The sequence below is a fragment of the Mastomys coucha genome, unplaced genomic scaffold, assembly GCF_008632895.1.
Source record: "Mastomys coucha isolate ucsf_1 unplaced genomic scaffold, UCSF_Mcou_1 pScaffold18, whole genome shotgun sequence".
NCBI lineage: Eukaryota > Metazoa > Chordata > Mammalia > Rodentia > Muridae > Mastomys > Mastomys coucha.
Window position 1 is genome coordinate 44940103 of NW_022196900.1, and position 26999 is coordinate 44967101.

The 26999-nt window shown below is 38.1% G+C and overlaps 1 protein-coding gene across 2 annotated transcripts in view; it reads left to right on the forward strand.

Annotated features, from left to right (window-relative positions):
* The window catches only part of Cntln (centlein), a 241922-nt gene that overhangs the window by 207651 nt on the left and 7272 nt on the right, over positions 1-26999 (forward strand). For both annotated transcript variants that reach the window (XM_031377791.1, XM_031377792.1), the window contains exons 21-25: positions 1328-1454; positions 2412-2549; positions 2869-3054; positions 16270-16455; positions 20341-20418. In XM_031377791.1, the coding sequence (XP_031233651.1) occupies positions 1328-1454; positions 2412-2549; positions 2869-3054; positions 16270-16455; positions 20341-20418 (715 nt within the window). The remainder of the gene's footprint in view (positions 1-1327; positions 1455-2411; positions 2550-2868; positions 3055-16269; positions 16456-20340; positions 20419-26999) is intronic.

The following is a 26999-nucleotide window of genomic DNA, read 5'->3' on the forward strand; positions in this document are numbered from 1 at the left end:
ACCAGTTTTCCCTATTTAGCATAATTTGAGTAAATATAAATTAATGATTTTAAGACTAAACAAAAACCTACAGTTCTAAGACTAAGAGAACATATAGTACTTGAATAGGGTTAATTCCTAGGTTTATAAAGCTAAGGTCAAAATTGAAAATTTTTATTTGCTCATAAAATAGCTACAGGTTCTTATATATATATTATTTAAAGGAGTTTAAATATCCTATGATATTCAGCAAATGTGGTTCTCTTTCTTTGTGCTGTATAACTTTTAAAGCTTTTATATAATAACCTGTTTAGATAGAACACATCATTGATGAATTTATCATATGTATATCTGTAGGCAGTATTATGAGTGAAAACTTACTTAACATATTAATAAATAAAACTTAGACAGAGGATTACTGGCTGAATGTGGTGGTTTGTGCCTGTAATTCTAGTATTATAAAGTTCAAAGCAAGACTGCCATGAAGCTGAGGCCTACCTGGCCTCGCCGTGAGTTTCACACCAGCCTGAGCTTCAGTGTGAAAACCTGTCTCCCAAACCCTCCAAATAAAATTCATTCTTATGTGTAACTGAAAATGTCATGAAATGTGTATAGACCAAACGCAGTATCACCATGGTTAGTACTGAGGAGTCTAGGGAAATTCTGAATCGTGGTTCCTTCTACTAGCTCTGTGCTTTAAACTAATAGTCTTAAGTCATTCTTCCGAGGGATAAGTGAGTCAGTGCTTGAGGCGTTTGTAATAGCTACAGATAGCAAAGGTCCAGTCAGTATGAGCTGTTGTCACTTCCCATCATGGTGGAGCCATAGTTACAACATCAGGAGCAGGGGTCACTGAGGTTACCACTGCATTACAATACTCAGCATGGCAAGGCGAAATGATAGGTGAATTCAGTCTCAACTGAGTGGTAAAATTAGTGTGCCTGATTACAGTTTCTTTGCATATTGCAGGATTTTAAAATTTTTAACCAAATTACAGTATTATTTCTTAACATTGTTAGAATTTTGATAGTCTCTATGAATCATTTCAATATACCTAAGCAATGTAAAAATATCATTTAAATATAATCTGTTTCATAAATTCTATAAATTATAATGCTCTTACTCAGTTAATCTTTCTTTTGCTAGAATGCAAATATGTAATAATAACAAAGTAACAACTAGATTATGGATTTTACTAAAGCATGATACTTAGATTCTTATTAAAATGCAATTTATTTTACTGACATAGTGGCATTAATATCAGCTTTTCAAAACAAATAGTAGGACTGATCATAGGTACAGTATATCAAGATACTTTCTGCTCCTGTTAAATTCTTCTCCCCTTAAGGATGTCTCGAATGGAGAGAGATATAGCCATGAAAAGACACCTGATCGAGGACTTGAAATTTCGACAGAAAGTAAATTCAGAAAGCAATGAGACTTTTAATGAAATGTTAGAAACTCTTGAAAAAAAGGTACCAATTTTTGTATTCACTGATAAATTATTTTCTACTGTATTCATTTTTGCATAAATATTTAGTATTGAGCATCTCTGCAAAATACTTATAGGATATATATGTATATACATATGTATGTATATATATGCAGTTACATAGTTATGCCATTTTTATTTGTTTCAGAATTCAAAACTCCACAATTCCACATATTATATACATACAGAGTCTGCCTATTTGTGTACTTCCATGCAGGAAAACGCTTAATTTTTAAAGTATCTAGTACTCGTGTTTTACATAATCATGTCCTCATTTATTATTTTATATTATTTAAACCTACAGTGTAAAAGGACAGAATCAGACTAATGTACCAGTGCTATTTAAATTTTTAAATGTTCTTTATGCAACCCACAAAGGTTTAACTTTTTAAAGTTTGTATCGGTGTTTTGCCTGTATGTATCTGTACACCACATCCATGCCTGGTACCTGCAGAGGTCAGAAGAGGGCTTCATATCCCCTGGAATTCAAGCTTACAGATGGTTGTGAGGTGCCACGTGGGTTCCGGGAATCAAACCTGTGTCCTCTGTAAGAGGAACAAGTGCTCTTGACCACTGGGCTGTCTCTCCAGCCCCTCTTTTATACTTTCACTTCAAACCATTTCAGATATAGCTTTAAATGCTTGCTTAAGTAATTATTTCTCTAGTGGCATTAAGCTTCAAATGGAAAGCAATTTATTCTGTTATTCTTTGAACTATATAAAGAATGTTGTTATTCTACTATACATATCATATGTTTTAGTTTGGTTTTGAAGAATTGCTAGTTTCTTCATAATGTGAATACTACAAATAGACTATTTTAATTTGATACAGTTTATGAGACAGTGAATTCAATTAGACTAATTCAGTTTCTGATGATACAATACAGTATACTACCTTAATGCATTTGCTAACAGTAATTAACTTTATACTTTTATTGCAGGTGAAGTCATTAACTGAAGAATGTTCCAACAAGAAGGTATCAGTTGATTCACTAAAGCAAAGACTTAATGTTGCTGTGAAAGAGAAGTCACAGTATGAACAGATGTATCTGAAAACTAAAGAGGAGTTAGAAAAAAAGGTATGTGTCTGAACATCCAGATTTAGATTGGAATGCAGTTCTCATCTTTAATGCTGTCACCCTTTCTCCCTACATCAATATGAACTACTTAATAACTCCACATGACTATAAAGAATATTGTGTCACTACCTGAACACTTAGACTTTATCTTACCTTAGTGAGTACAGTGCATTAGCAAAATTAAGCAAAGCAAGCATTATGTTTACCCAAATGAAAGTAAGTCGCATGCATAGAATGATGCAGTCTGACTCACATAACGCCCTTTCCCCAATATGTGTATGAAATACTTTTGTCTTTTGTTAATAGCAGTCTTTTGCAGGATCTCAAGACGAGTGTCCTGATATCAAAACTAAATGACACAGAGGCAGCCATGGCTCAGATTGAGACAGCAGCGTCAGAGCAGCTCCAAGGCTTAGCGCTGCAGAGTGAGCAGGTCCTGGAAGGCGCGCAGAAGAAACTGTTGTTCGCCAATGAAAAAATTGAAGAGTTCACCGTCTTTGTGAAGGTTGGAGTCATTGGAGACTTAGTCACTAGTGCTTTCCCCAGGCAGAGGCGCTGTCCTCTTTCTGAGGATTTGGGGAGCTGTCAAGGTCCTTGCTTTTAGTTGTTGCTGATGTTACCACTTAGCGATGATCTGGATAGATAGATAGATAGATAGATAGATAGATAGATAGATAGATGGATGGATGGATGGATGGATGGATGGATGGATGGGTGGGTGGGTGGGTGGGTGGGTGGATGGATGGATGGATGGATGGATAGATAGATGGATGATGGATGGATAGATAGATAGATAGATAGATAGATAGATAGATAGATAGATCAGCTGGCTCAGACTGTTGATTCTCCTTCCTCTAATCCTCATGAGGAGTGCAGGTGTGTTCCCGGCTTTCTTGCTTTACAAATCCACAAAACATTTTCTCCTACCCTGAGGGTCACAGTGTTCAAATTTTCTCTGTAGCAGATTTTATGGTTTGAGTTTTAAATTATTCACCCTATTGTTAATATTTTTTTTCTTAACATTAGTTTAGTAATGAAATGATAGTAGTCAAGTAATCAAGGTAGACTTAAAATGAATTAAGTCACTTCCACTGTTTTAAAAATCACCCAAGCAAGGACAAAGATACTCCTGTGTTCATTTAAGCTAAGGTACATGAATTTAGTACAGCCGGACAAGCAGCAAATGACTCAGGAGAACACTAAGGCAGCCGAAGTGCCTGCACATAAGTGATGGCTCAGTTGTCTTATCTAGATGCCACCTAAACGTCAAAGAACACCAGCAAGATTTGGGAATTGATTGCACAAAGAACCTCCTGAGCTGTGATTGCGGGCCAAGGGGGAGATACATTCAGCACTCCTCCTCCCTTCTCCAGAAGCAGCAGTCACTGAGGGCAGAGAGCCTGTGATGGCTCTGCCCTGGATAATCCCCTGTAAAGTGCCAATAACTCTATTCAGTGCCTGTTATTCTTTGTCATGTAGTTAGTAAGGAAATCTGTCTCCACCAGCTAGACCATGATGAGTTCCTTAATAGTGGGAACAGTAATTTATTAATCTTTATCTCCATAGCATATACCATAGTGCCTTCGAAAGAATAAGCATACAATAATGAAGGCTAGTTAGATGACATTTACATTGGAAATGTGAAGTATTAATGGTAGTCCTATTGACTGTCCATGTTGACTATAAAATGGTCTGCAGTGGGAAATAAAGTCCATTCTTTTCCCCACTGCCCCGAACCACATTTCTCCTGTGCTTCAGTCCTTAGTGAGCATGGTGCTCTCCCTGCAGATGGCATGAAAGCTGCCATTCGAGAATGTAGAAGCAGGGACGAACAGGAAGACTCAAGGAAGTCCTATTGCCTCAGTAGGTGTGCATTTCCAGTTAGGGACTCTTTATAAAATATAAATTTAAATATCCTGTAAAGTTATATCGCCATTCACTGCCTTTGTTTCCATGACTCAGCATAAGATGAACCACCAGCTCGTACCTCACTAAGTAAGTGGGCTGGAGAGGTGGCACAGGGTAAGAGCACTTGCTGCCCTTGCAGAGCGACCAACTTCAGTTGCCAGCACCCACATAGGGCTGCTCACAGCTGCCTGTAACTCTAGCTCCAGGGCATCTGACACCTTCTGGCATCTTTTACAAGTGCACATATGTGACATACACACAGACAGACAAATACATACACATAAATAAAAATAAATCTAAAATGTGTTAAACTTTAAAATGTGTAAAATAAGTTATTTTACATTTATGTTATCTTAATGTTCTCATATCAGCTCAAGTAGATTTTTCTCTCTAGACAGATCAAGAGTTGGGCCATATTTTAAGCCCTCAGTAAATAAGGTACTCTGCTGAGTATTTCAGAATGTCTACAGGCATAGGTCTTATTTACAAGTAATAATATTCCTTTAATTATGCACTGGCAAATAACTGGGTTTTAGCTATGTGCTATATTATGTTGTACACTCCCCCACAATTTAGGAGCCCAAAGCATTGTCTATAATGTGCCAGAGAGATGCCTGGCTTTGTCTCATTAGAAATCATAAGTCCTTATAAGTTTCTCATTTAAAAGTATCCACAAAATGAATGAAAGAAACATTTAACCTCACTTATTAAAATTTTAAATGGTATAAAGTCAAGCAATAATATATGCCTAGGAAGATTGTAAGTGGTTAAAAAGATGAATTCTAGTGAATGTAATTTCCCTTTCCTGACTTAAAATGCCATTTTTTTCTGCTTACTATAAAAATCTCACCCTTTAATTTATAATGAAAAATTTCTGAATATTGTTGCTACTTGACCCATGTAGAACCATTTTATTATGATTTTGTTTTCCTGGTTTCTTTTCAACTTTCAGTTTCCTTTGCTGTGCTTTTAGGCAGGATTTAAAATATGAATTAGACATTTTATTATTTTCAGTCATTATTTTTAGGAAATATACTTTGAATATGGTCTTTTTCAAAGAAAAAAGGTAAATGAAAACCAGAAATTATACAATAGAAAACTAATTTCATGACTATGTAATTTGATTTTTATTCACTTAGTGTAGTTTTGTGACCATGATAAAATAAACTGTACATTTCTCCACAGAAAATAGGTTAGCAAAAATTAACCTAAAAAGCATACTTTTTTACTTATGTACCTGAGTCTCTAAACTCTAGTTATTCAGAGGTGACATATTAATCCTTAAAGGTGACTTACTGGTCCTCTATGCTAACCAACAATTATATAAAGTATAAATAATAAATAAATAAATTTGAGATTGTTATATTTTCATAGAATTTTAATTTGGATAACATTTTCAATAGTACAATAAAAACAAGGCATATTGGTTCTTGCCTTTAATCCCAGCACTCAGGAGGTATAAGCAGGGTGATCTCTGTATGAGGCCAACCTGGTCTACAGAGAGGGTTCTAGGCCAGCCTGGGCTACACAGCGGGAACCTGTCTCAAGAGAATCTGTAAAATAGCTATGTTTAGAATTCTTTTGGAATTTTTACCCTTGGTTTAAAACACTTAGCTTTTAGATGACCAACTTCAGAATCATTTGATTCTATTATATTTAAGCAAAATGTATAATATTGGCCTTGAATCTACTGAATCATGTTTCTAGTTCAGCAGGACCCCAAATCTGCATTTGACAACTAAATGGATAGATAGAAGTTTTAGATGGGGACTAGAGAGGTGGCTCAGTGGTTACGAGCACTAGCTCTTTTGGCAGAGTACTCTAGCTCAGTTCCAAGTACCCATAAAGAGGCTCAAAACCATGTGTCCGTCCAGTTTCAGGGGGTCTGAAACTATCTTTTGGCTTCCAAGAACACCAGGCACATGTGTGGTACCCAGACATTTTTTAGCAATTGAATCTATATAACAAAAACATTTGACATTTGTTGTAACTGTGTTTTCTGCTGATGTGTGCTTGACACTAATATCATGACTCTTAAGTTTTCCTAATCAAAGGCTACCAGTAGCCAAATGTAGAAACATTGGTCAAGACTGGGGGGTTGGGTCTTAGTAAAGCAGAGTCAGCCACTTGTCTTCCTTTCCTGAGTGATCTGGGACTGGGCAGCGAAGCTCAGGGGCCACCCACCCAGGTAACATACCATGTGCAGGTTCTGGGGCCCTGCTGTGTTAGCTGTATCACGTCTAAGCTTCTATGCGTTTGTAACTGAATGGCATTCTGCCTTTCAAGTGTACTCTTTCTCACTCTTCTCCAACTCTCACCCTTTCTCAAATTCTACTTCCTCCCGTCTTTGTACCCACTTCCAGAATTAGCTTACGGCCTTCCATAGCAATCTCTCCTTTAAACTTGTAGCCACGAGTACCGAGTTCAACTCTACTCCATACTAAGTTTGTGACCTCTGGCAAATGATCTAATCCTCTGGACCTCAGTTTCCCTCCCCATAAGATGATTATGATAGTAGAGCATCCCTGGGGTTAGGGTTGGAGTAAATCTTCATAGCTAAAAGTTCAGAATGGCGCCTGGCAAAGCAGAACTGCTCTGAAAGTATCAACTGTTATTGAGAGCAGTGGTAAATAAGAGGATAGTCATCTGGTCAGCTATTGTGTGTACAAGTAAAATGCAATTGTACACTTTTCATTCTCATTGTTTCAAGTATATTTTATAACCAAGTTGAAGGAAAATTATCAATAATTTCCCTATAGTACCATTAGCCAAGAGGCTCATGACATTCCTGAGGAATTGATCAGGCAGATAAATAGACAGACAGACACATACATGCACACACACACATATGCACATGGTACCAGAATTATAGATACTTTTCAGATTAAAAATGTAAAGGCAAGAGCTGTTCATAACTATGTATAGTTCTTATATGGATCATAATAATCACAATGTATTCTTCATAGAGCTTGTTAGATATCATGTATACTAAACTACTTAATAAATATTATCAGTAGTTTTAATAGTACTAATGTTTGCTCTGGTCCTGTTGTGGAGTCTGTGTTCCCTTTAGTCTTCTCTTTTATTTGTAGGGCACAAGCAGATTATGGAAGAGGTGGAAGGGCCATCTGCTCTAGATCTACTCTTGAATATGGAATTTGGCCCTGGGGTGAAATCAAGTGCTTTGAGCATCTGGGCTGGATATATGTGGCAGAGCTGAGGCTTTGAATTCTCCCAGTAACTGGATAAAACACACTGGGGAAATTTCTAGAAGTGTTTGCTCAATTTGAGTCAGCCCTGATATATATATAGGCTTGTTAATGTGCTTGTATGTGAGTCATATGCCAGGCACCATTTTCTCAAGACTTTTTGTTGTTGTTCTTAACTAAGAAAAAATACATGCCAGCCAACAACAGTATTTAGCTGGAACATGTGCGTGGTTTCCGTATCAATGTAGATTTTTGCTTGGTAAGATTTAGTTTGATTCTTGGGGTATATGTACTTCTTTCTCCTTTAGTGTAGGTATTTGTTGAACATTCCAATTTTACGTTTACATTTGCATAGTTAATATTTAAACACTGATCTATTTTTAATTAAGTTTTAAATACTTCTATAATATGAACCTTGAATTCATACTTAATCTTTGTCTCAAATCTTCATACTAAAGGAAGATTAGAGCTTTTAAAAGGAAAAGGTTTTAATAAGAATATATTACCCTAACTAGTGAACTTTAAACTATGTCAGTTATACGTCAGCACACCTATTTAAATGCTCTTAAGACACAGGCACAATTCTGAATTACTTGTCAGCCCGGCAACACCTTGGAATTCTCCTAGTGAAAGAACCATTGCTTGACCCAGAACCAAGAATTCAAGCCTCTTCAGAATTTTTTAAAAAGCTGTTAAAATGCATTATTTCTTCAGGAAACCATGATAAGGATGATGACTTCAGAGTTTTTAAGTGAAACTCTGTTACTAGCTAATACATTGAAGGTTCACAGATAAGACTAGAAAACTTTAAGAAAATAAAGCTGGTAAACTAGATCTAGTAAGAGTGCAAATATTATGGTTTCCTGTTTACTGAACACTACTGCTGCTGGTTATAATAAATGATCATAATTGAAAACAGAGTAGCTGTGTGTTGACATGTCCATCCAAGAAAGTATTTTCATTTTGAAAATATCCTCTGATATTGGGACAATTGGCGATCATTATAAAGGACATGGGTGTTATTTCATATTGCCATATATGGGTGTAAAGAAAATAGGTATGTGATCCTTCTCTCTGTCCCTAATAACATGCTAAGTAATGCTTGAAGGAAGTGTGGAAATACAAAAGGGAATTGATGAGACCATTACTTTCACATAGTATACTTAATCTATAGTATATTCATAAATCAGTTACTCAAAATAGAAAGGATACTTTCTCTTGAAATCCATCTATAACATTCATAAAGACTATTTTATACCATTACTCAACAAATTCATAAAGGCAAAAGTTATTTTCACTATCTATCATCAGTATAATATAGTATAATTATGCTTTAACAAAATAGTTATCAAAATGCATCTACTTAAAAAATTTCAAACGCTGTATGATTTGGGACTAAGATAGACCTAACATTTGAGTTCCTAAGATAGTTTCAAAAAGAAGACTGTGAGTATCTAAATCAACTTTCAGTGTAAGATGCTAGAAAAAGAAGTAAACCGAAATGGAATTAGAGCATTACATCACTTTGCTGTGGCTTCAGCAAAAGATGCAACAGAAGCAATGTAGCGGGAGGAAGGAGGGTTTGCTTTGCTTTACAGGGTGTAAGTAGTCCGTTTCTGTGTCTTGAGGTACTTCTGTACTGGTTTCCATAGTAGTTGTACAAGTTTACATTCCTGCATTTCTCCATATCCTCCTGACATTTGATGAAAGCCATTTTGACTGGAAACTCAAAGTTTTAATTTTGTGCTTCCCTGATAGTTAAGGGTATTGGACAGTAAAGAAACACTGTGACCATGCAGTTCTTATAAAGGAAAGCATTCACTTGGGCATGGCTTACAGTTCAGAGGTTTAGTCCATTATAGTCATGACAGCAAGCATGACAGCATGCAGGCAGGCATGTGCTGAATAAGGAGCTGAGAGTTCTACTTCTGGATCCACAGGCATCAGGAAGAAACAGTGAGCCACTAGATTTGGCTTGAGTTTCTGAAACCTGATAGCCCACTCCCACACATGCTCCAATAAGCCCACACCTACTCAAGCAAGGTCACACCTCTAATAATGCCACTCCTTATGAGTCCATGGGGCTATTTTCATTCAAATCGCCACAGCATCTTCTGGCACTGCAAATTTGTCCTCAGAGAGCGGGCATTTAGGTCAGTTCTGATTCAAGGGTCTGGACTCTGATTCTACAGTTCATGGTGTCTTCAGCAGTAGGGGCTTACTTTTCACCTCTATGGGGATAACCAAGGGCAACAGCAATGAGCTGTATGCTTTGGAAGTCTCTTGGACAGCTCTGGACAACAACTCAAAGAGGGCTTTTTTATATCTGGTATTGGAATGAGCTTAAATGAGAAAAGTACATTAAAACTATATATGTATATTCATACACAGAATTATATATACTATAGGTTTGTGTGTGTGTGTAATATTTACAACCACACAGAATTATATATACTATAGGTTTGTATGTGTGTAATATTTACAACCTTACTGATTTATAAAAAATGGCCGGTGGACAGCCTGACTTACCCTATAATGACCTGCCCAAACAGAGAGTAAAGCCAGGATCTTTATCTGTGTAGAAAGCATTGCCAGTGAGTTCATCTATCCAAGTGGGCCCAGCTTGGGATATTGCCTGATTATGGAGCCAGCAACATTACTCAAACACAAAATCTGTCCTCAACAACATTCTGACCAGAGAGTACAACCTTGTTCTTTCAAATCAGGAGCCAACCCTCTATTGAAAGTTCAATTGAAAGTCTAACCATTGGAATTACACAACCAAGGAACATAGCCTGTAGCTAGCTAGCTGCAACAACAATTGGTATCTAACTAGTAACCATGTCTGAATGCAAAGCCCATCCAGGAGCCCCGTTGAACTCAAAGACTGAGTAATACCCTTGCCAAACTACGGGATCCTGAGAGCAAGCACACTACACACTGGTGCCACTAGCTAGTTCATCCAAACTCAGAAGTTGGATTAATTGATGAGTGCTTTTCCTTGTGAAAGCAAATCTATGAAGCGTGGAGGTGGCTTCTTCCTAAACCATGCAAACACTAAAGGAACTGGCAGGTCATGCAAAAGAGAAACACGATGCAGACAGATGAGCTAATGAAGGCCCATCTGACCTAATGAAAGAGAAACCTACCAAACAAGGGGCAATCAGAAAAGTCCTCTCAGATACGTGTGCAAAGTACAAGGAAACGTGGCAGGGGGTTGGATGAAATAAGGAAACAGCAGGAAGAAAGTGTTTCCTGTCACGGAAACAGAAACCACAAGAAAAGGAACAACAGTGTTCTCAGAAAATGTAAATACTGAAGAAAATTGTAAAATTAACTTGTGTTATTTATATTCTCTCTTTTAAGTTATGATTTCAAGCTTAAAATTTTTATAAAATGGAATACTAATATTTCTGTATGAGCTGTGTTTGTAAAGACAAAAGATGTGTGTGTGTGTGTGTGTGTGTGTGTGTGTGTGTGTGTGTGTGTGTGTTATACTAAAAGAAAATGAAGCTGTTACCAATTAGAGACATTTACTTCTATGGAGAAAAGTAATTATAGAGATAATACAAGACTGGGCTAAAATTTTCAACAAAAGATTAAGTAGAATATTCCATAAAAGATTCCCTTGAATTCAAGGATAGGTCATTTAAAATTACACAGAAGAAGCAAAGTTTTCTTTTTAAATGAAAAAGAAAAATATTCACAAGAATTCTGAGACATCATCAAACTAAATATATGTGTGATAGGAATTTTAGAAAGCAGAGAGATAAAAGAACAAAAGACTACTTAAAGAAATAATATAAGAAAATGTCTCAAATTTGGATAGAGAGTGAGAGAGAAAGAGAGGGAAGGAGCACTTTCATAACTGCAAAGATTTCCCCCAAAAGAATGAGCACAAAAGTTCTATATGGGAGTGTATATAATTAAATTGCCAAATAGCATATGCAAAGAAAATATTGAAAAAGGAAAAAAAACATAACTCATCATATACAAGAGCCCCCTATGAAAGGGAGCACGCCTGTAAGTTTGCCAAAGGACTGCTCATAAATGCCTCAAACGTAAGAATATGAGATGTCCTCAAGACGGTGAAAGTCAAGTTTGCCAGCCAAGAATCCTGCAGTCAAAAACACAGTCCTTCAGAATGAGGGAGTGGGGCAAGAGAACTGTTCCAGTGAACTGACATGGAGGCTGTGTGAGGGAGCGGGGGGGGGGGGGGGGGGGGGGGGGGTGAGGGGGAAGAGAACTGCTCCAGTGAACTGATATGGAGGCTGTGTGCCTTACTAGGGATGCCGCCCAGGATTCCTTAGGAGAACTCTATAGACTCTAGTAATTTAGTTGTCTTGTAAAAATAACTCAATTACAATTTACAAATTAAAACATGTAGAAACTAAATGACAAGAGTTTGATGTTGATATATAATATAAAATTATTGATAAATCATAATATTTAATTTCTACCTGTGAGAAGTGTCATCAATATGTGATCATTATAACAATGCTGTTAGCAGCTGGAAATAGGAAACTACAATTACAAGATATTTTATGAAAGCCACAAGATGTTGACAAAAGAAATTCTAAAATAGGAATTCACGGATAAAGAAAGACCTCAAAGTATATGAAACAACAACAACAAAACAGTCACTAAAGGGAGGGCACCAAGAATGGAGGGAGGAGTTGAGGAATGGCAGAACAAGTGCTCAGAAAACAATGAACAAAACGGACACAGTAAACACAGTACCTGACAGTGTTTACTTTAAATGTCAATGGACTAAGCTCTGATCAGAAGGTGCCTGGTGACTGAATAGACTTCCCTTCCTTACATCTTCCTTCCTTTCTTTCTTTCTTTTGAAAGTATGATCTATTAATCATAAAAAGACTAAATTTATCTGTAAAGGCACACCTAACTGAAAGGGAAGAGAATAAGTTATTCTCTGGAGAAAAAGTTATTCCGTACAAATGATAACTACAAGAGAACATAAATGGCTTAATTTATAACAAGATAGACTTTAATTAATAAACACAAAAAAGAAAATGACAAAAACAATTATAAATATTTATATATTATAGTGCAAGTATTAGTGCACCTAAATATATAGAGCAAATACTCGGAGCTTGGTGCCCCTCGGCAGTACACCCTCCGAACAGAGAGCGCATGAACAGCAGAACTGAGCAACACCAGAGCCCACACAACATTCTTCAGAACAGCAGAACATGTGGCCACAAAAACAACTCTTAAAGATTCGAAGATTGAAGTCATACAAAGCATCTTTTCTAACCCTATTTGTGGGAAAATACAAATCAGTAACTGGAGAAAAATTCATGAAAATGTGGAAGTTAAGCAATTTGATCTCAAAAAGCTAATAGGGCTGATTATAAATGAGAGAAATGAAGAAATAACAGGACAAATGAAGGTGGAAACAATTATGACATGTATGCGGTGCAGAAAATGTGGGTCTGAGTGGAAAGATTACAGCTATAAACAAAAGGGCCTCAAGTGCGCAGTCTTACTTGAAATCTTAAAGAGCAAGGGAAACAATAATTGAACCCAATGTTAACAGAAGGAAGGGACTAGTATGCATTAGGAAAGAAATGATCAGATACAAGGAATAGAAAACAAAACAAAGATCAGTGAAACCAAGCTAAGTTTTTAAAATATAAAATTGAAAAATTTTGGCCAGCTGGGCTAATAAGGAAAGCAAAAATAGAAAGAATTTATAAGTCTGACTACTGATAAGCAATAAGCGAGCCAGATCATAAGAGAATACTCTGAAGAATTATATGCTAAGAAGTTAGATAAGCTATAAATAAATGGGTATTCCTGAAAATCAACTACCCACCAAGACTGAATCTTGAAGAAATACAAAATCCAAATGAATAACAAGTAAGGCAATTGAATCAGTAATCAAAAACCTCCAAACAAACAGAATTTCAGTGCCATATGGCTTCCCCAGTGCTTGGCCCAACATTAGGGAGAATTAATGCCAGCTCTTCTTAAATTCTTCCAAAAAATTAGAGAACTGAACACTTCCAAACTTTATTTACAAGGTCAGTATTACTCTGAAAGAAAAGTTAGATGAGGACATCGGAAGAGAAGAAAATTACATTCCATTATCATTCAAACACTGATGCAAACATTTTCAACCAAGTACTAGCCAGCCACATTGCAAACCTCATACACTATGTTGAAGTGGTATTTGGGCTGTGGATGGTTCAAATATGCAAATAAATACATATGAGATGCTAAATTAGCAGAATAAAAAGTCATATTGTCACCCAGTAGATATAGAAAAATAATTCACAAAATTCCACATTTTTATGTTTAAAAACAAAATATTAAATGTAGAGTGAGTGGATCTCAGTACAGTAAAAGCACTAACGTTGCAGCTGACGTCATACTCAATAGTGAAATGCACCTTCTGTAAAATCAGGACCAATGTAAAAGGCTTAAAGGAATAAAGGGTACAGAAATCATGAGGAGAAGGCACAGTCATCTCTGTTTGCAGACTGCACAGTTGTAGACTTAAAAAATCCCTAAGACTATACCTCAAAATTAATGAGTTCAATCATGTTCTGTCTCTCTAACAGCATGCCCTCTGAAACAGAAATGAGAGGAATGGTCATTTACAATAATGGTAAAACAATAAAAGAAAAACTAGGAGTAAAATTTAACCAAGAAAATGGAATTTCTGTTAATTAATGTTAATTTTTGTAATTGATAAAATACATTGAGGAAAATATAAATGGACTGAGTACAGGGTCCCCAATGAAGGAACTAGAGAAAGGACCCAAGGAGCTGAAGGGTTTGCAGCCCCTTAGGACGAACAACAATATGAAATAACTAGTACCCTCAGAGCTGCCAGGGACTAAAACTCCAACCAAAGATTACACATGGTGGGACTCATGGCTCTAGCAGCATATGTATAGCAGAGGATGGCCAAGTAAGATCATCAATGGGAGGAGAGAACTTTAGCCCTGTGAAGGTTGTATGCCCCAGTGTAGGGGAATGCCAGGGCCAGGAAGTGAGAGAGGGTGGGTTGGTGAGCAGGGGGAGGTGGGAGGGAACAGGGGACTATTTTAGTTTTTGGGGCTTTTTTCTTTTCTTTTCTTTTCTTTTTGAAGGGGAACCTGGGAAAGGAGATATTGTAAATAAAGAAAACATCTAATAAAAAATAAAAAATAATAAAAAATAAATAAATAAAAAGAAAGAAAGAAAAAAGAAAGCAAGATAAGGGAGCTCTGAGCACATGTCAGTAAGTACTGTTCCTCTGCGGCTTTTGCTTCTCTTCTGGCCTCCAGGTTCCTGCCTTCAGTTCCTGTCTGGATTTTTACCTTTTCTCCCCAAGTTGTTTGTGGTCATTTATTAATCACATAGGTATCAATGGATGCCTAACTAGGACAACTACATTAAACGTTTTTTCCCCATGAAATGGTATAGTTAAAAAAAAGAATAAACTATGAAAAATTAACATATTCAATAGGTAAATATAATTTCCATAGCATAATGTGATTTATTATGCCAGCTTAAATTTGCCAGTGAAGATATAGGTGTGTCAAGGCTGATTCTCCACTTGATTTGTAAAAATGCAAATGAGAATTTGGAACTTCAAAATAGTTATAAAAGCAAATTGTACTAAAGTATCAGATTGGTGTTTACTCATGCAGTGGAGAAACAGATATTTCACTCTGTTTGGATTTTGGTGTGTGTGTGTGTGTGTGTGTGTGTGTGTGTGTAAGTCGTTATTATCTGGGAAGAAGAGTAGAGAGAAAATCAAATAACAGCTACGGACATGATAGCAACCTTTGCTGTGGTAATTTTACTTTTCTGCATCGTATGAGAGAGCTGCTAAGTATTATTTATTGAAACCTTCAAACCAGCAGAGTGTTGAATCAGCCCAGCACCTGGACAGCCTGCCTTGGGCTCCCAAAGCCACCCTTGTGTCACCACACAGAACTATGGCCTTGCAGAGTAAAATATGCTTTTCTTATTTGGCTAGAGCACTTCCTGACTTCTCAAAAGGAAAACGTAAAGACCTCTGTGACATAGTGTCAGCTTTTCTGTGTGTTTTCAGTCCTCCCCCTTGTGAGCTTGAGTCGATCACTAGGGCACTGTACTTGGTCGTGACAAGTTCTCAGTATCTCTGATTTACAGTGAAATGTTCCAGAAGCAACTTTTTCAGTGGTCATCTTTCATCAGCATATGTAATAGTTAAGCCCACTATCCAATATCTTATTCAAATTAATAAGCAAATAGTATGTTTACAAATAACGAGAACTAACTGTCGCATCAGCTTAATTGTGCTTTATCATAATTACAAGTGGCCTGCCTCCTACAAGCTTGACCAACCAAGATACCAGTGAGCATATCTAAAACTGAGTTTGAGAGCTGTGGTTAATAAAGAAAGGTAGTTAAGAGGTGATTTAAGAGAGCTTTTATTGCATAATGACAATAGGTAGATAACAGCCCATTCTCTTCCAAAATAAATAAAATTGGGGTAACTTTAATAAAAATGATTTGCTAGTGCATTCACATTTTTATGTTTGGGCCATTTTGTCTTCATTATGACTTCCATGTGAACTCATGCTCTCTCCAATATGTTTTAGGCTTTGGTCAATCAGTTACAAAGTGATGTCCATGGGACAAGACATAAAATCAGAGAGCTTAAGAAGATGCAGAAAAGCAGACGTGCTTGTAAAACCTCAACCCATAAAGCCCAGACCTTGGCAGCTTCCATCCTGAACATCTCACGGTCAGACCTAGAGGAAATACTGGATACAGAAGATGAAATGGTAAGGGCACTTGAACATTCATGAATAAAGGGCTGGCTGTACTTTTACTTAAATATACCTTTTTGTATTCTAATTCTTAGGATTTCATTTTATGAGGATATTGTCAAATTGTCAAAGAAAGAAACACACAGTATAACCAACTCAACGCCTTTAGAAAAATTCAATATATAATGTAGACATGAGTCAAGTATGTAACAGGAAGGGATAGCAGACATAATAAGCAATTAGGAAGATTCATGTTGCTTGTTACTCATGCCAGTTTTTCCTTCCTGTCTCCACCATTCTCTTTAGCTAATCATATTGTATATCTTGTAGCTGGGGTTTTTGTCATTGTTGGGGTGTGTGTGCGTGCGCGCACACATTCTGAGAGGGGTGGGGAGAGGGAGAGAGGCAAAGAGCAGAGAGGGAGGGAGAGACAAGGAGAGAGAGGGAAAAGGAGAGCTGAAGGGAGAGGTAGAGGGAGGGAGGGAGAGGCAGGGAAGGGCAGAGAGAGGAGAGAGGGAAGGAGAGGCAGAGAGAGGGAGGGAGAGAGGGAGAGAGTCAGGGAGAGGGAGAGGCAGGGAGAGGAGAGGCAAGGAGAGGGAGGGAGAAAGGAGAGAGGAAGGGAGAAAGAGGGAGGTTTTCTTTTGTTTGAAGCAAGGTTCTTGCTATGTTACTCAGGCTTCTCCACACTTTTAAACTACAGGTCTGTACCACCATACCCAGTAGTAACCACAATTGTTTGGTTAATTTATTTTATTTTATGTCTATGAGTGCTCTTTCTCCATTGTTTGTACCACATGCATGCCTGGTGTCAGAAAAGGAGGGCAAAACCACTGGAGCTGGAGTTACAGATAATGAATGGTGTACCACCATGTTGGTGCTTGGAACCAACCCTGTCACCTCTGAGGGAGCATCGAGCACTAACTGCATAGGCAGCTCCAAGCCTGTGTTCTCTGAGGGAGTACTGTGCACTGAGTGCCTAGCCAGCCCATGTACTCTGGTTTTCACTATTATTTTTTAATATATATTTTCTTTATTTACATTTCAAATGTTATCCCCTTTCCAGGTTTCCTCTCTGGAAAAAAAGAACTATTCCCTCCCCTCCCCCTGCTCACCAATCCACCCTCTCCCACTTCCTGGCCCTGGCATTCCCCTACACTGGGGCATAGAACCTTCACAGAACCAAGGGCCTCTCCTCCCATTGATGACTGACTAGGCCATCATCTGCTACATATGCAGCTAGAGCCATGAGTCCCACCATGTGTACTCTTTGGTTGGTGGTTTAGTCCCTGGGAGCTCTAAGGGTACTAGTTAGTTCATATTGTTGTTCTTCCTAAGGGACTGTAAACCCTTCAGCTCCTTGGGTCCTTTCTCTATCTCCTTCATTGGGGACCCTGTGCTCATTCCAATGGATGGCTGTGAGCCTCTACTTCTGTATTAGTCGGGTACTGTCAGAACCTCTCAGGAGACAGCTATATCAGGCTCCTGTCAGCCAGCACTTGCTGGCATCCACAATAGTGTCTGGGTTTGGTGACTGAATATGAGAAGGATTTCCAGGTGGGGCAGTCTCTGGATTGTCCTTCCTTCAGTCTCTACTCCATAGTTAGTCTCTGAAACTCCTTCCATGGGTATTTTGTTCCCCCTTTTAAGAAGGAATGAAGTATCCACATTTTGGTCTTCCTTCTTCTTGAGTTTGTTGTGATTTGTGGATTGTACTTTGTGTATTCCGATCTTCTGGGCTAATATCCACTTATCAGAGAGTGCATACCATGTGTGTTCTTTTGTGATTGGGTTACCTCACTCAGGATGATATTCTTTAGATCCATCCATTTCCCTAAGAATTTCATAAATTCATTGTTTTTAATAGCTGAGTAGTATTCCACTGTGTAAATGTACCACATTTTCTGTATCCATTCCTCTGTTGAGGGACATCTGGGTTGTTTCCAGCTTCTTAATTCACCAGTTCAACTGGATTCAGTTCACTCAAGTCATCATTGATTTGATAAAAATCTTCTGTGTGAGATTTTTTTTAAGGTAACAAACTTATTGGCTTTCCTTGCTGAAATGATTATTTTGATAATTCTACCTTTTGAAAATATTCAGTGTTTTAAGGTGGATATGCTACTGCTGTTTGGGTGGATCATATTCCTATCAGTGGGCCTGGGGAAAGGATCCTGTCTCATCTATGCAAAGTACTCTTTAACTGTGTGAGAGATGCTTGGCTTTAGTTATTTATTGTCTGGAAAGATTTAAGACAGGATGATAGCAAGGTCATCACAATAAATATTTTCTCAATAATAAAATAAAACACTAGATATAAGGTTTTGTATGATACCATTCTCTGAAATGCCTACAGTCCTGAACTTCTAAGAGATATTCTGCTGTAAGAAGATCTATTCTATAAAGATATTTAAACTGCCAAGAATTTTTTGGAAAAGATCCAAAAGAATTCCGTGGAGATTACTTTCATCCTGTAGGTGAATGGGATAATGAGTCGTTAGTTTCCCTATTTCCATGTCTCAGAATTTGTGCCACAGCATTTGTGACTGGAAGTGAAAGGAAAAGAATATTATCACATGCAGGATCAAACAAGGTGCAAGAAAGGCAGCAGTACCTGAGCGAGGGCCTCACCAATACTTGGTGCAATCAGCTAATCAGAGCTTTGAGTTGATGGTATGCCTCTGTGAGTGAGAGTGTGTGTGTGTGTGTGTGTGTGTGTGTGCATGCGCGTGTGCATGCGTGTGTGTGTGTGTGTGTGTGTGCGTGCATGCGTGTGCATGCACACATACCTGTGCACTTACACAAACAAATACAGGCATGTGCTTTTCATTGATTATTGTTACAAGGATGCTCTCTGGCCTGTAAATTAGAAAGATATCACATCATGAATATAGGGAAATTAGACAAACTGTCTCCTTTAAGTGTGTGACCTTAGAAAAAGTTCCTCATTGTTCCAAAGATTCCCAAAGCAGTACCCATGCCTCTGAGCTGATGCTTCTGATACCAGAGCCCTCTGCCTGCAGCCACACAGGCCACACAGTCTGCAAATGCTCCTGGAAAGAAAAAGAACTTGAGCACAAACACACTCTGAACATTATCAGGGCACCTTGATATATTCGCTGTGCTTAATTACAGACCAGAGTTTATTTAGAATGAACTATACATCTCTTAGAGATTAAGAGGTGGAGTGTCTTGCCTGAATTATGTTTTATAAGCTACATATAGCTACAGTGAATTCATGTTGAAGGGTGAGACTCTAGGTGGAGTGCCTAGTGTGAAGATTGATGTGTAGTAAATTTCAACAACTGTTAGTTTCTCAAATGCATCTACTCTTTCACATGTGGTGTTTCTGTGTGTGTGCACACTCGTGTGGAGGAGAAAGAGTGGGAGACAGAGAGAGAGAGAGAGAGAGAGAGAGAGAGAGAGAGAGAGCGAGAGATCCCTAATATCCCTGCATAGGTCAGAGGTAGAGCTGGAGAGTTGGATTCCTCGAAGACTGGACTTATAGGCTGTTGCGAGTCACCTGACATAGGTGCTGGGAACCAAACTCAGGTCCTCTGCAAGAGCAGCAAGCACTCTTAACAACCTCTGAACCATCTCTCCAGCCTTGCCTTGTCTTTTTACTGTAACACCATTTTTACTCCAATCCATCCCTATCTGGAGCCACACTGTAAAAGCTGAAAAAAATCTTAATATATTATGAAATGTATAAACACAAATATAGCTTCCATGTGTATGTGAATATTTACAAATTACATATTAAATAGCATGGATTTACCACCTTGGAAGAGATAGGTCACTCTTAGTTGATATCCTATAGATGTATTCAATATATAGCTGCTAGGTCCTAAGAGAATAGAATAAGTTCGTATCAGTTAATGTACCTGTTTTTATTTTCCTTAGGAAATTGAGAAGACAAAGATAGATGCTGAAAATGACAAGGAGTGGATGTTGTACATTCAGAAACTTCTTGAAGGACAGGTATTTCATGTTTGTGCTTCATATATTAAAATTTCCAAATAGATATTGCTGGCCTCGCATTTGCAGGCACCCTTATTTATTTCTGTTAGGTGAAGCATCCCTTGGGTCAATGGTAAAGTTAACCCCCTATTTGTACCTTTGGACTTAACAAATGAAGCAAATGCCTTGAGAAAGAGCCAACATGGGCCTCAGCAAGTGCATTAATTAAATTATTGAGTCAAGTGCTCTGCTTGCTAGAGTGAAAGGGATCCATTCTTCCACCCTCTTAGGAAAAGAGATTCTTTATTAGTGTCTTTAAAGTTGGAAGTTGATACGGACACCTGAGGAGTTCATGGGTTTCAGTGACCTTTTACTGTGGGCCTGTTTCCAGTCAATGCGTGTTTTCCTCACAGCCAGACAGCTGTTTATTACTGTGTCTTCCCGCATTCTCTACAATATTTTCTACTGAGACCTCGAGCAGCTTGTTAGTGGGAAGTAAATATTGATTTGGCATCCTGTCAATGCAGAAAGAATGAAAAAATTTCCACCAGAGGCCCCTCAAACATTTTCCTATCGACGTTTTCTGGGCTGAGTGGAAGGCTGCATGGAGGATGACAAGGCCAGGCCGAGCCGGTGTCCCTGAGGGCTCTATTGAGGCTGCTACTGTGACCAGTGTGATATACTCTTCCTCCCCTTTCAAGTGTTTTTTTAATACACACATGGTCTGCTGGGATGTGCCCCTCTTGTAAGTGATCAAGGGCAGTTTATTGGCAGGTGAGAGCCTGCTTTTCTGGTCATAGCCAGCTTTTGTTTTGACATCACTGACAGCGTGTAATGCATTCTAAAACTTTTTCATTATACTCTCTCTCTCTCTCTCTCTGTCTCTCTCTCTCTGTCTCTCTCTCTCTGTCTCTCTCTGTCTCTCTGTCTCTCTCTCTCTCTCTCTCTCTCTCTCTCTCTCTCTCTCTCTCTCTCTCTCTCTCTCTCTCTCTCTCTCTCTCTCTCTCTCTCTCTCCAAACCCTAATTGTTTATTTTGAAACCCAACCTGAAATAAATAAAAGCTAAAACATAATTCTCAAAGTGGGAAAAGAAAACAACAGAATCAGTCAGTGACTTTTGAAAGGCCCTGCCAATGTTTCTGCAACAATTAAAAACAAGTTGATACTAAGTATTGTTGGTTTATATCTGTATCACCAGGCAGCATCTCCTGTGTTTGTAGTAACTTCAGGAATAGAGCAGTGAATAGAGAGGCCTGGAAGAGGCGCTGGTGGCCAGGGGCTTTGGTTAGCTTGTATGGAGGCTTGAGTCCAACCCCAGCACCAAGACAAGAAACACAGAACAATAAGTAAATGAAACTTAAGCCACTCATGTTCTTGGTGTTAACGTTATATAGTTTCTAAGCCTATGTGAAGTTACTTCAATAATAGAATATGATAGGTGACATTTTCGTTAAAGTTGTTCAAATACAGATACACGGTTGTGAGAGAAGCCCTTTTACAGTGACAACTTGATATTGAGAAAGAGAGGTCATTTCTTTTTCTTAAGATGCACCTTTCTTTTTAATCACATATATGAAGTGGGGTTGGTGGGATGTGCACATGAGGACAGGTGCCTCAGAGGCCAGAGCATCAGCTCCCTCTGGAGCTGAACTTACAAGCAGTTGTAATCTGCCAGTATGGGTCCTGGGAACCAAATTCAGATCCTTTGCAAAAGCAACACATGCTCTTAGCTGCTGGGCCACCTACAGAATTCATTTTTTTTTTATTAGATATTTTCTTTATTTACGTGTCATACGATATCTCCTTTCCTAGTTTTCCCTCCAAAAAAAAACCCCCAAAAAACAAGAAACAACAAGAACAAACTGCTGTACCCTCTCCCCTCCCCCTGCTCACCACCCACCCTCTCCTGCTTACTGGCCCTGGCATTCCCCTAGACTGGGGCATAGAACCTTCACAGGTGCAAGGCCCTCTCCTACCATTGATGACCAACTTGACTGATATGTATAGTATCCTCTACTATACATATGCTGCTGGAGCCATGAGTCCTACCATGTGTACTCTTTGATTGGAGGTTTAGTCCCTGGGAGCTCTGAGGGTACTAGTTAGTTCATATTGTTGTTCGTCCTAAAGGGCTGCAAACCCTTTAGTTCCTTGGGTCCTTTCTCTAGCTCCTTCATTGGGACCCTGTGCTCAGTTCAATAGTTTGCCCTCTCCAGCCTGCAGAGCTCATTTCTTAGTTGCTGGCTCAGGCTCATCCCACTGCCTGGCACATGAAGGAGTTCAATGATAGTTGGTATGAAGTGTTTTTCAGCATTAAAATGATAGAAATAAACTTGTAATGATTTTCTAGGTGTTGGTCTTATAACTAGGACCTTGTAGTTCATTTAATTAGAAATTTTATCATCAATTATATCCATAAAATAATAAATCAATATATTTAAATCTTGCTAATGCTTTACACTGTTGTCCATGTGTGTGCTTATGTGTGTGTGTGTATGCACGTGTTCATGCATGCACTTGTGTATGTATATATGCATGTGTCTAACATATGTGGAAGTACATGTACATATTCTGCATTATCTGGATATATGCTTATTCTGGCCAGTTAGTATTAAAAATTCCCTGTTGAAATGGAATCAGACTGCTTAGTATTGCAGGTTGATATAGTGCCTTTTTGTGCCACTGAGCCTGGACTCTGGAATATAATTGCCTGGAAGTATTGATTTAATTGCCCAGGTTTATTTGTGGACTCCTAATTATTGACTGGAGGTAAATTTAATGGAGCAGCCTTTATGAACACTGAGCAGCGCCGCTGTTGCCGCCATACATAATGAACGGCATCATATGCCTTTTGCTCGTTTTTCAAGCTAATTTTATTCTGCTGTGACAGTATGATAACATTTAAAAAGTCAAAGACTTTTTATTTTTATTACTGACAGAGGTGGTTTTGCTGATGTCTTTGGATTTTGTGAAAAAAAAATAGGCATTTCACTGGTTGCACTTGAATGTCACTTCATAATTATGCCCAAGAGAAAAATCTATAAAATAGAAAACATCTCTTTTCTTTTCTCTCTCTATCCCAGCAATTATATTTGTCCTGTGTTTTCAAAAAATGTTTCCTTTACCCATTAGTATTTTAGAGTCTGAGACGCTCACAGAGTTATCTGGGCAAAACTGTAATGTGTTTGGTTACTTTATAGTTTCTATCTTCTTGTGTATGTGCAGTTACACAACCTTTGAGCTGTAGAGTAAGTGACCATATTCCCTACAAAACTAGGTGACTCGATTCTGATGGAATAGTATTGAAGTATTTCAAAGATAAAAGTATAGGACACATTTTGTCTGCCCTTCTTCTCTGTTGTTCAGTGTTGTATGATAGAACCTGAATATTGAACCAGTTGGTCCCATGTTTGTTAAATGTCTTCATTGAGTGAAATTTTATACTGATGATATGCTCACCACAAAAGGAAAACCTGGCTTTTCCCCTATGTGGCATGGGGAAGCTGTACAATATGATATCTATTACTGCCATTGGCTGGAGAGCATTAGAATGAAAAGCTGGAGCCTTTTATCCATGTGAATACCTGATTACAGAGAGCAAGGACATAACCTCACTCTTTCAAGCAGTTGTAATGTAGTTAGTAGTTCAGTGTATTTGATATTTTTCTGCAGTTTGGAGATTCCTAGTTAGGAACACCAAAAAGTCACTTTGTGAGGCCTGCTTTCATTTTCTCTGGGATGGATATCCTTATTTTAAAATTTTACTTATGTTTGCTTTTTGTATTGATTGTTTGTAAATTTTCAGCTTTTGAGAAAAAGAGATGAGGGAAAGATGAGAACCCCTAAAACCTGTTTTTATGTAGTGTAAGGAGCAGGTGAAAATAGAACTGGGCCAGATGGCCCTGCATCGAGCAAGATGCATGACAGCATGTGGGGCTGTGGAGAAGCAGAGATGAGGGCACACAGGTCCAGTGTGCCCCAGCCAGGGTAGCAGGAGGGCTGCACACATTATCCAGAGTTTATACACAACTGGACCATCCCGAACCAGAAATGCATCGTATTAGCAGCCATGCTATGAGAAAGTTAAAGGTATGTTAAAGACCCTTGGTGATCAAGAGAGTCAGTGTGTTAGGAAGGAAATGTTCAATAGTGTCTAAAACCATAGAGTTTTTAATAGGTTGATAATATTTGAAGCATTCTGCTTTTTCTTAATTTATCCCAGCTTTTGTTAGTCCTTCCTTACTTAAATTAACCATTGAAGAAAACATTTCACATTCTTATGGACAAGAAAACATTCTTGTCTTATGAACAAGAAAATGTACCTAGGTACCTTAGCACATTTTCCCCATTCTCGCCCTCAGTGCCTGGGAACAAAGTTGTATTCTCATCATTAGTTTTCCTTTGGCATTAAATATTTTTGTCCCTGTTAGTTGCTTCCAAGCTTACAAATGCTGAAGTTTGAAGTGCTCCATTTTCTCCAGTCTTCTCTCTAAAAGTAATGCTTTTCTTCTATAACATGCCTGGGAATGTGGCTGTACTGAAAGGCTGGTAAACTTCCCTGTCTTTTGTAGCTGGAAAGAACTATCAGTGCAGGGTTAACCAAGTCCCTCATGGAGCTGTGAAGCCGTCACTTCTGTGTGGCTTCTTGTGCAAGGTATTTGTAACATGTGTCCATGTGCTCACCTATTGAATTGCTCATCTGCTCTTACACATACAAAACCCATGGTCATCCACAGACATTCCTTACACCTAGCCCAAACAGTAGGATGTAAATTTTCTAATCACCCTGCTTCAGTGTTTTTTATGTAATAACTTGAAGCTGCCTTTGTTTCAAAAAAGGACATTTCTTTTGGGTTAAAGTTAAAGCAATTCTTTAAAATTATTAGATTCTAACTTACTGGCTTTGTGGCAACTCTTTCTTTGTTTTAGTAGCCACCATTGAGTAGTTTTATCTACTCCAATTTGTGCCCTTGTGTTATAATAAAATAGTTTTTAACTTGTTTTCTAAAATAAGTTTTGCCTGAATCCCAGTAGAGTCTCCTTCATGCTCTGCTCAGGATCATCAGTGTGATTCACTCACAATGTTTCCTCAGTACCTATACTGAGAAAGCATTGGTCACCATGAGAGACAAAGGAAATTATTCAGATCCTGAGTTATAAATTCAAAACAAGAAAACACCAAGGTCCTCATGAAAAATGGGAAGAAAACAGAACCCTTCTGTATCACTGATGGGAAGATAAAGCACTTTGGCTATGCCTGAAAGGACCAAACAATGGCTTATATTGCCCAGAAATTCTGCTTCTCAGAATACTGTTGACAGAACTGAAAACAGATTCTGTGTAACTTTATTCATAACAGTTACATAGACAAAGGGGAAAACTATCCCAGTGCCTGTTGATCAACATCACACACACACACACACACACACACACAAAATTATTCCTTTCACACAACAAAAATAGCCTTCAGGAGCTTACATAAATATTAAACATCATTTGGGGGCTCAAAAGGACGAGGCATGAATACCAGTGTTTCAATTATAAACTTGAAAACAGTAAATTTAAATTATACAAAAAAGAGTACTCAATGGGCCTGTATGAATTCTAAACCTCTGCACTGTTGCTTAGAGGCAAACATTGGAGGGGGATAATCAGGTCAAGGGGGCCAGTCACTCGTGAATGGAATTAGAGCCTGTGTGCTAAGGCAGCTTGCTATTTTTATTCTATACCACATGAAAATGCTGTGAGACATGAATGATTGTCCAAGCCACTCAATCTATGGTACTGTTAGAGTTGCCTGAACCAATTAGATAACTCTGAAGTGTAAAATAAGAATAGACATATCCTGTACAATGTAGTTCTTGGCTTTTGAAAAATGAATCATATTCCAAAAATTATTTGTTCTACTGTAGCTGCCTTTTCTGGTAAGATAGGTTTCCATCATTGAAATTCTTATGTGTGGGTGAGTGGGGTAAAGTAGGAATGTGTAAGGCCTCCTTATTCACCAAAAGTAACACAGGCCCAAATTGAAGACAAGAAGGTTTAGAGAAATGAGGTTGTTTCTGGGATAGTGTCATTGTCCCAAGAATTATCTTGAAAGTGGAGGGACATCTGACCTATGACCATACATGTCAGTTTGGTCAAAACGGCCAGATGGGTATGGGTCGGGTACGACCATTGCCTCCCATGAAAGTTCTGATGGTGGGTTTCAGCATGTCACAGAAAGTATCAAAAGAATACTCCAGTATCACACAGGATCCTGAGGAAGAGCCTTATCACGGGCCTAGGGTGCATCTGGGTTTGCAGGAAAGGCACACATAAATAGAATGTTCACACATTTCTCTTCCATCTTATATAATGTACCCATAATGAAATTGCTAACAATTCCTTTCCTAAATCTTAAAGTATCATACTAATGGTCACTATCTTCCAAGGACTTCTTTCTTTCTTCCTTCCTTCCTTCCTTCCTTTCTTTCTTTCTTTCTTTCTTTCTTTACTTATTTATTTATTTATTTATTTATTTATTTATTTATTAGATATTTTCTTTATTTACATGTCATATGATATCTCCTTTCCCAGTTCCCCTCTGGAAAAAAAAAAAA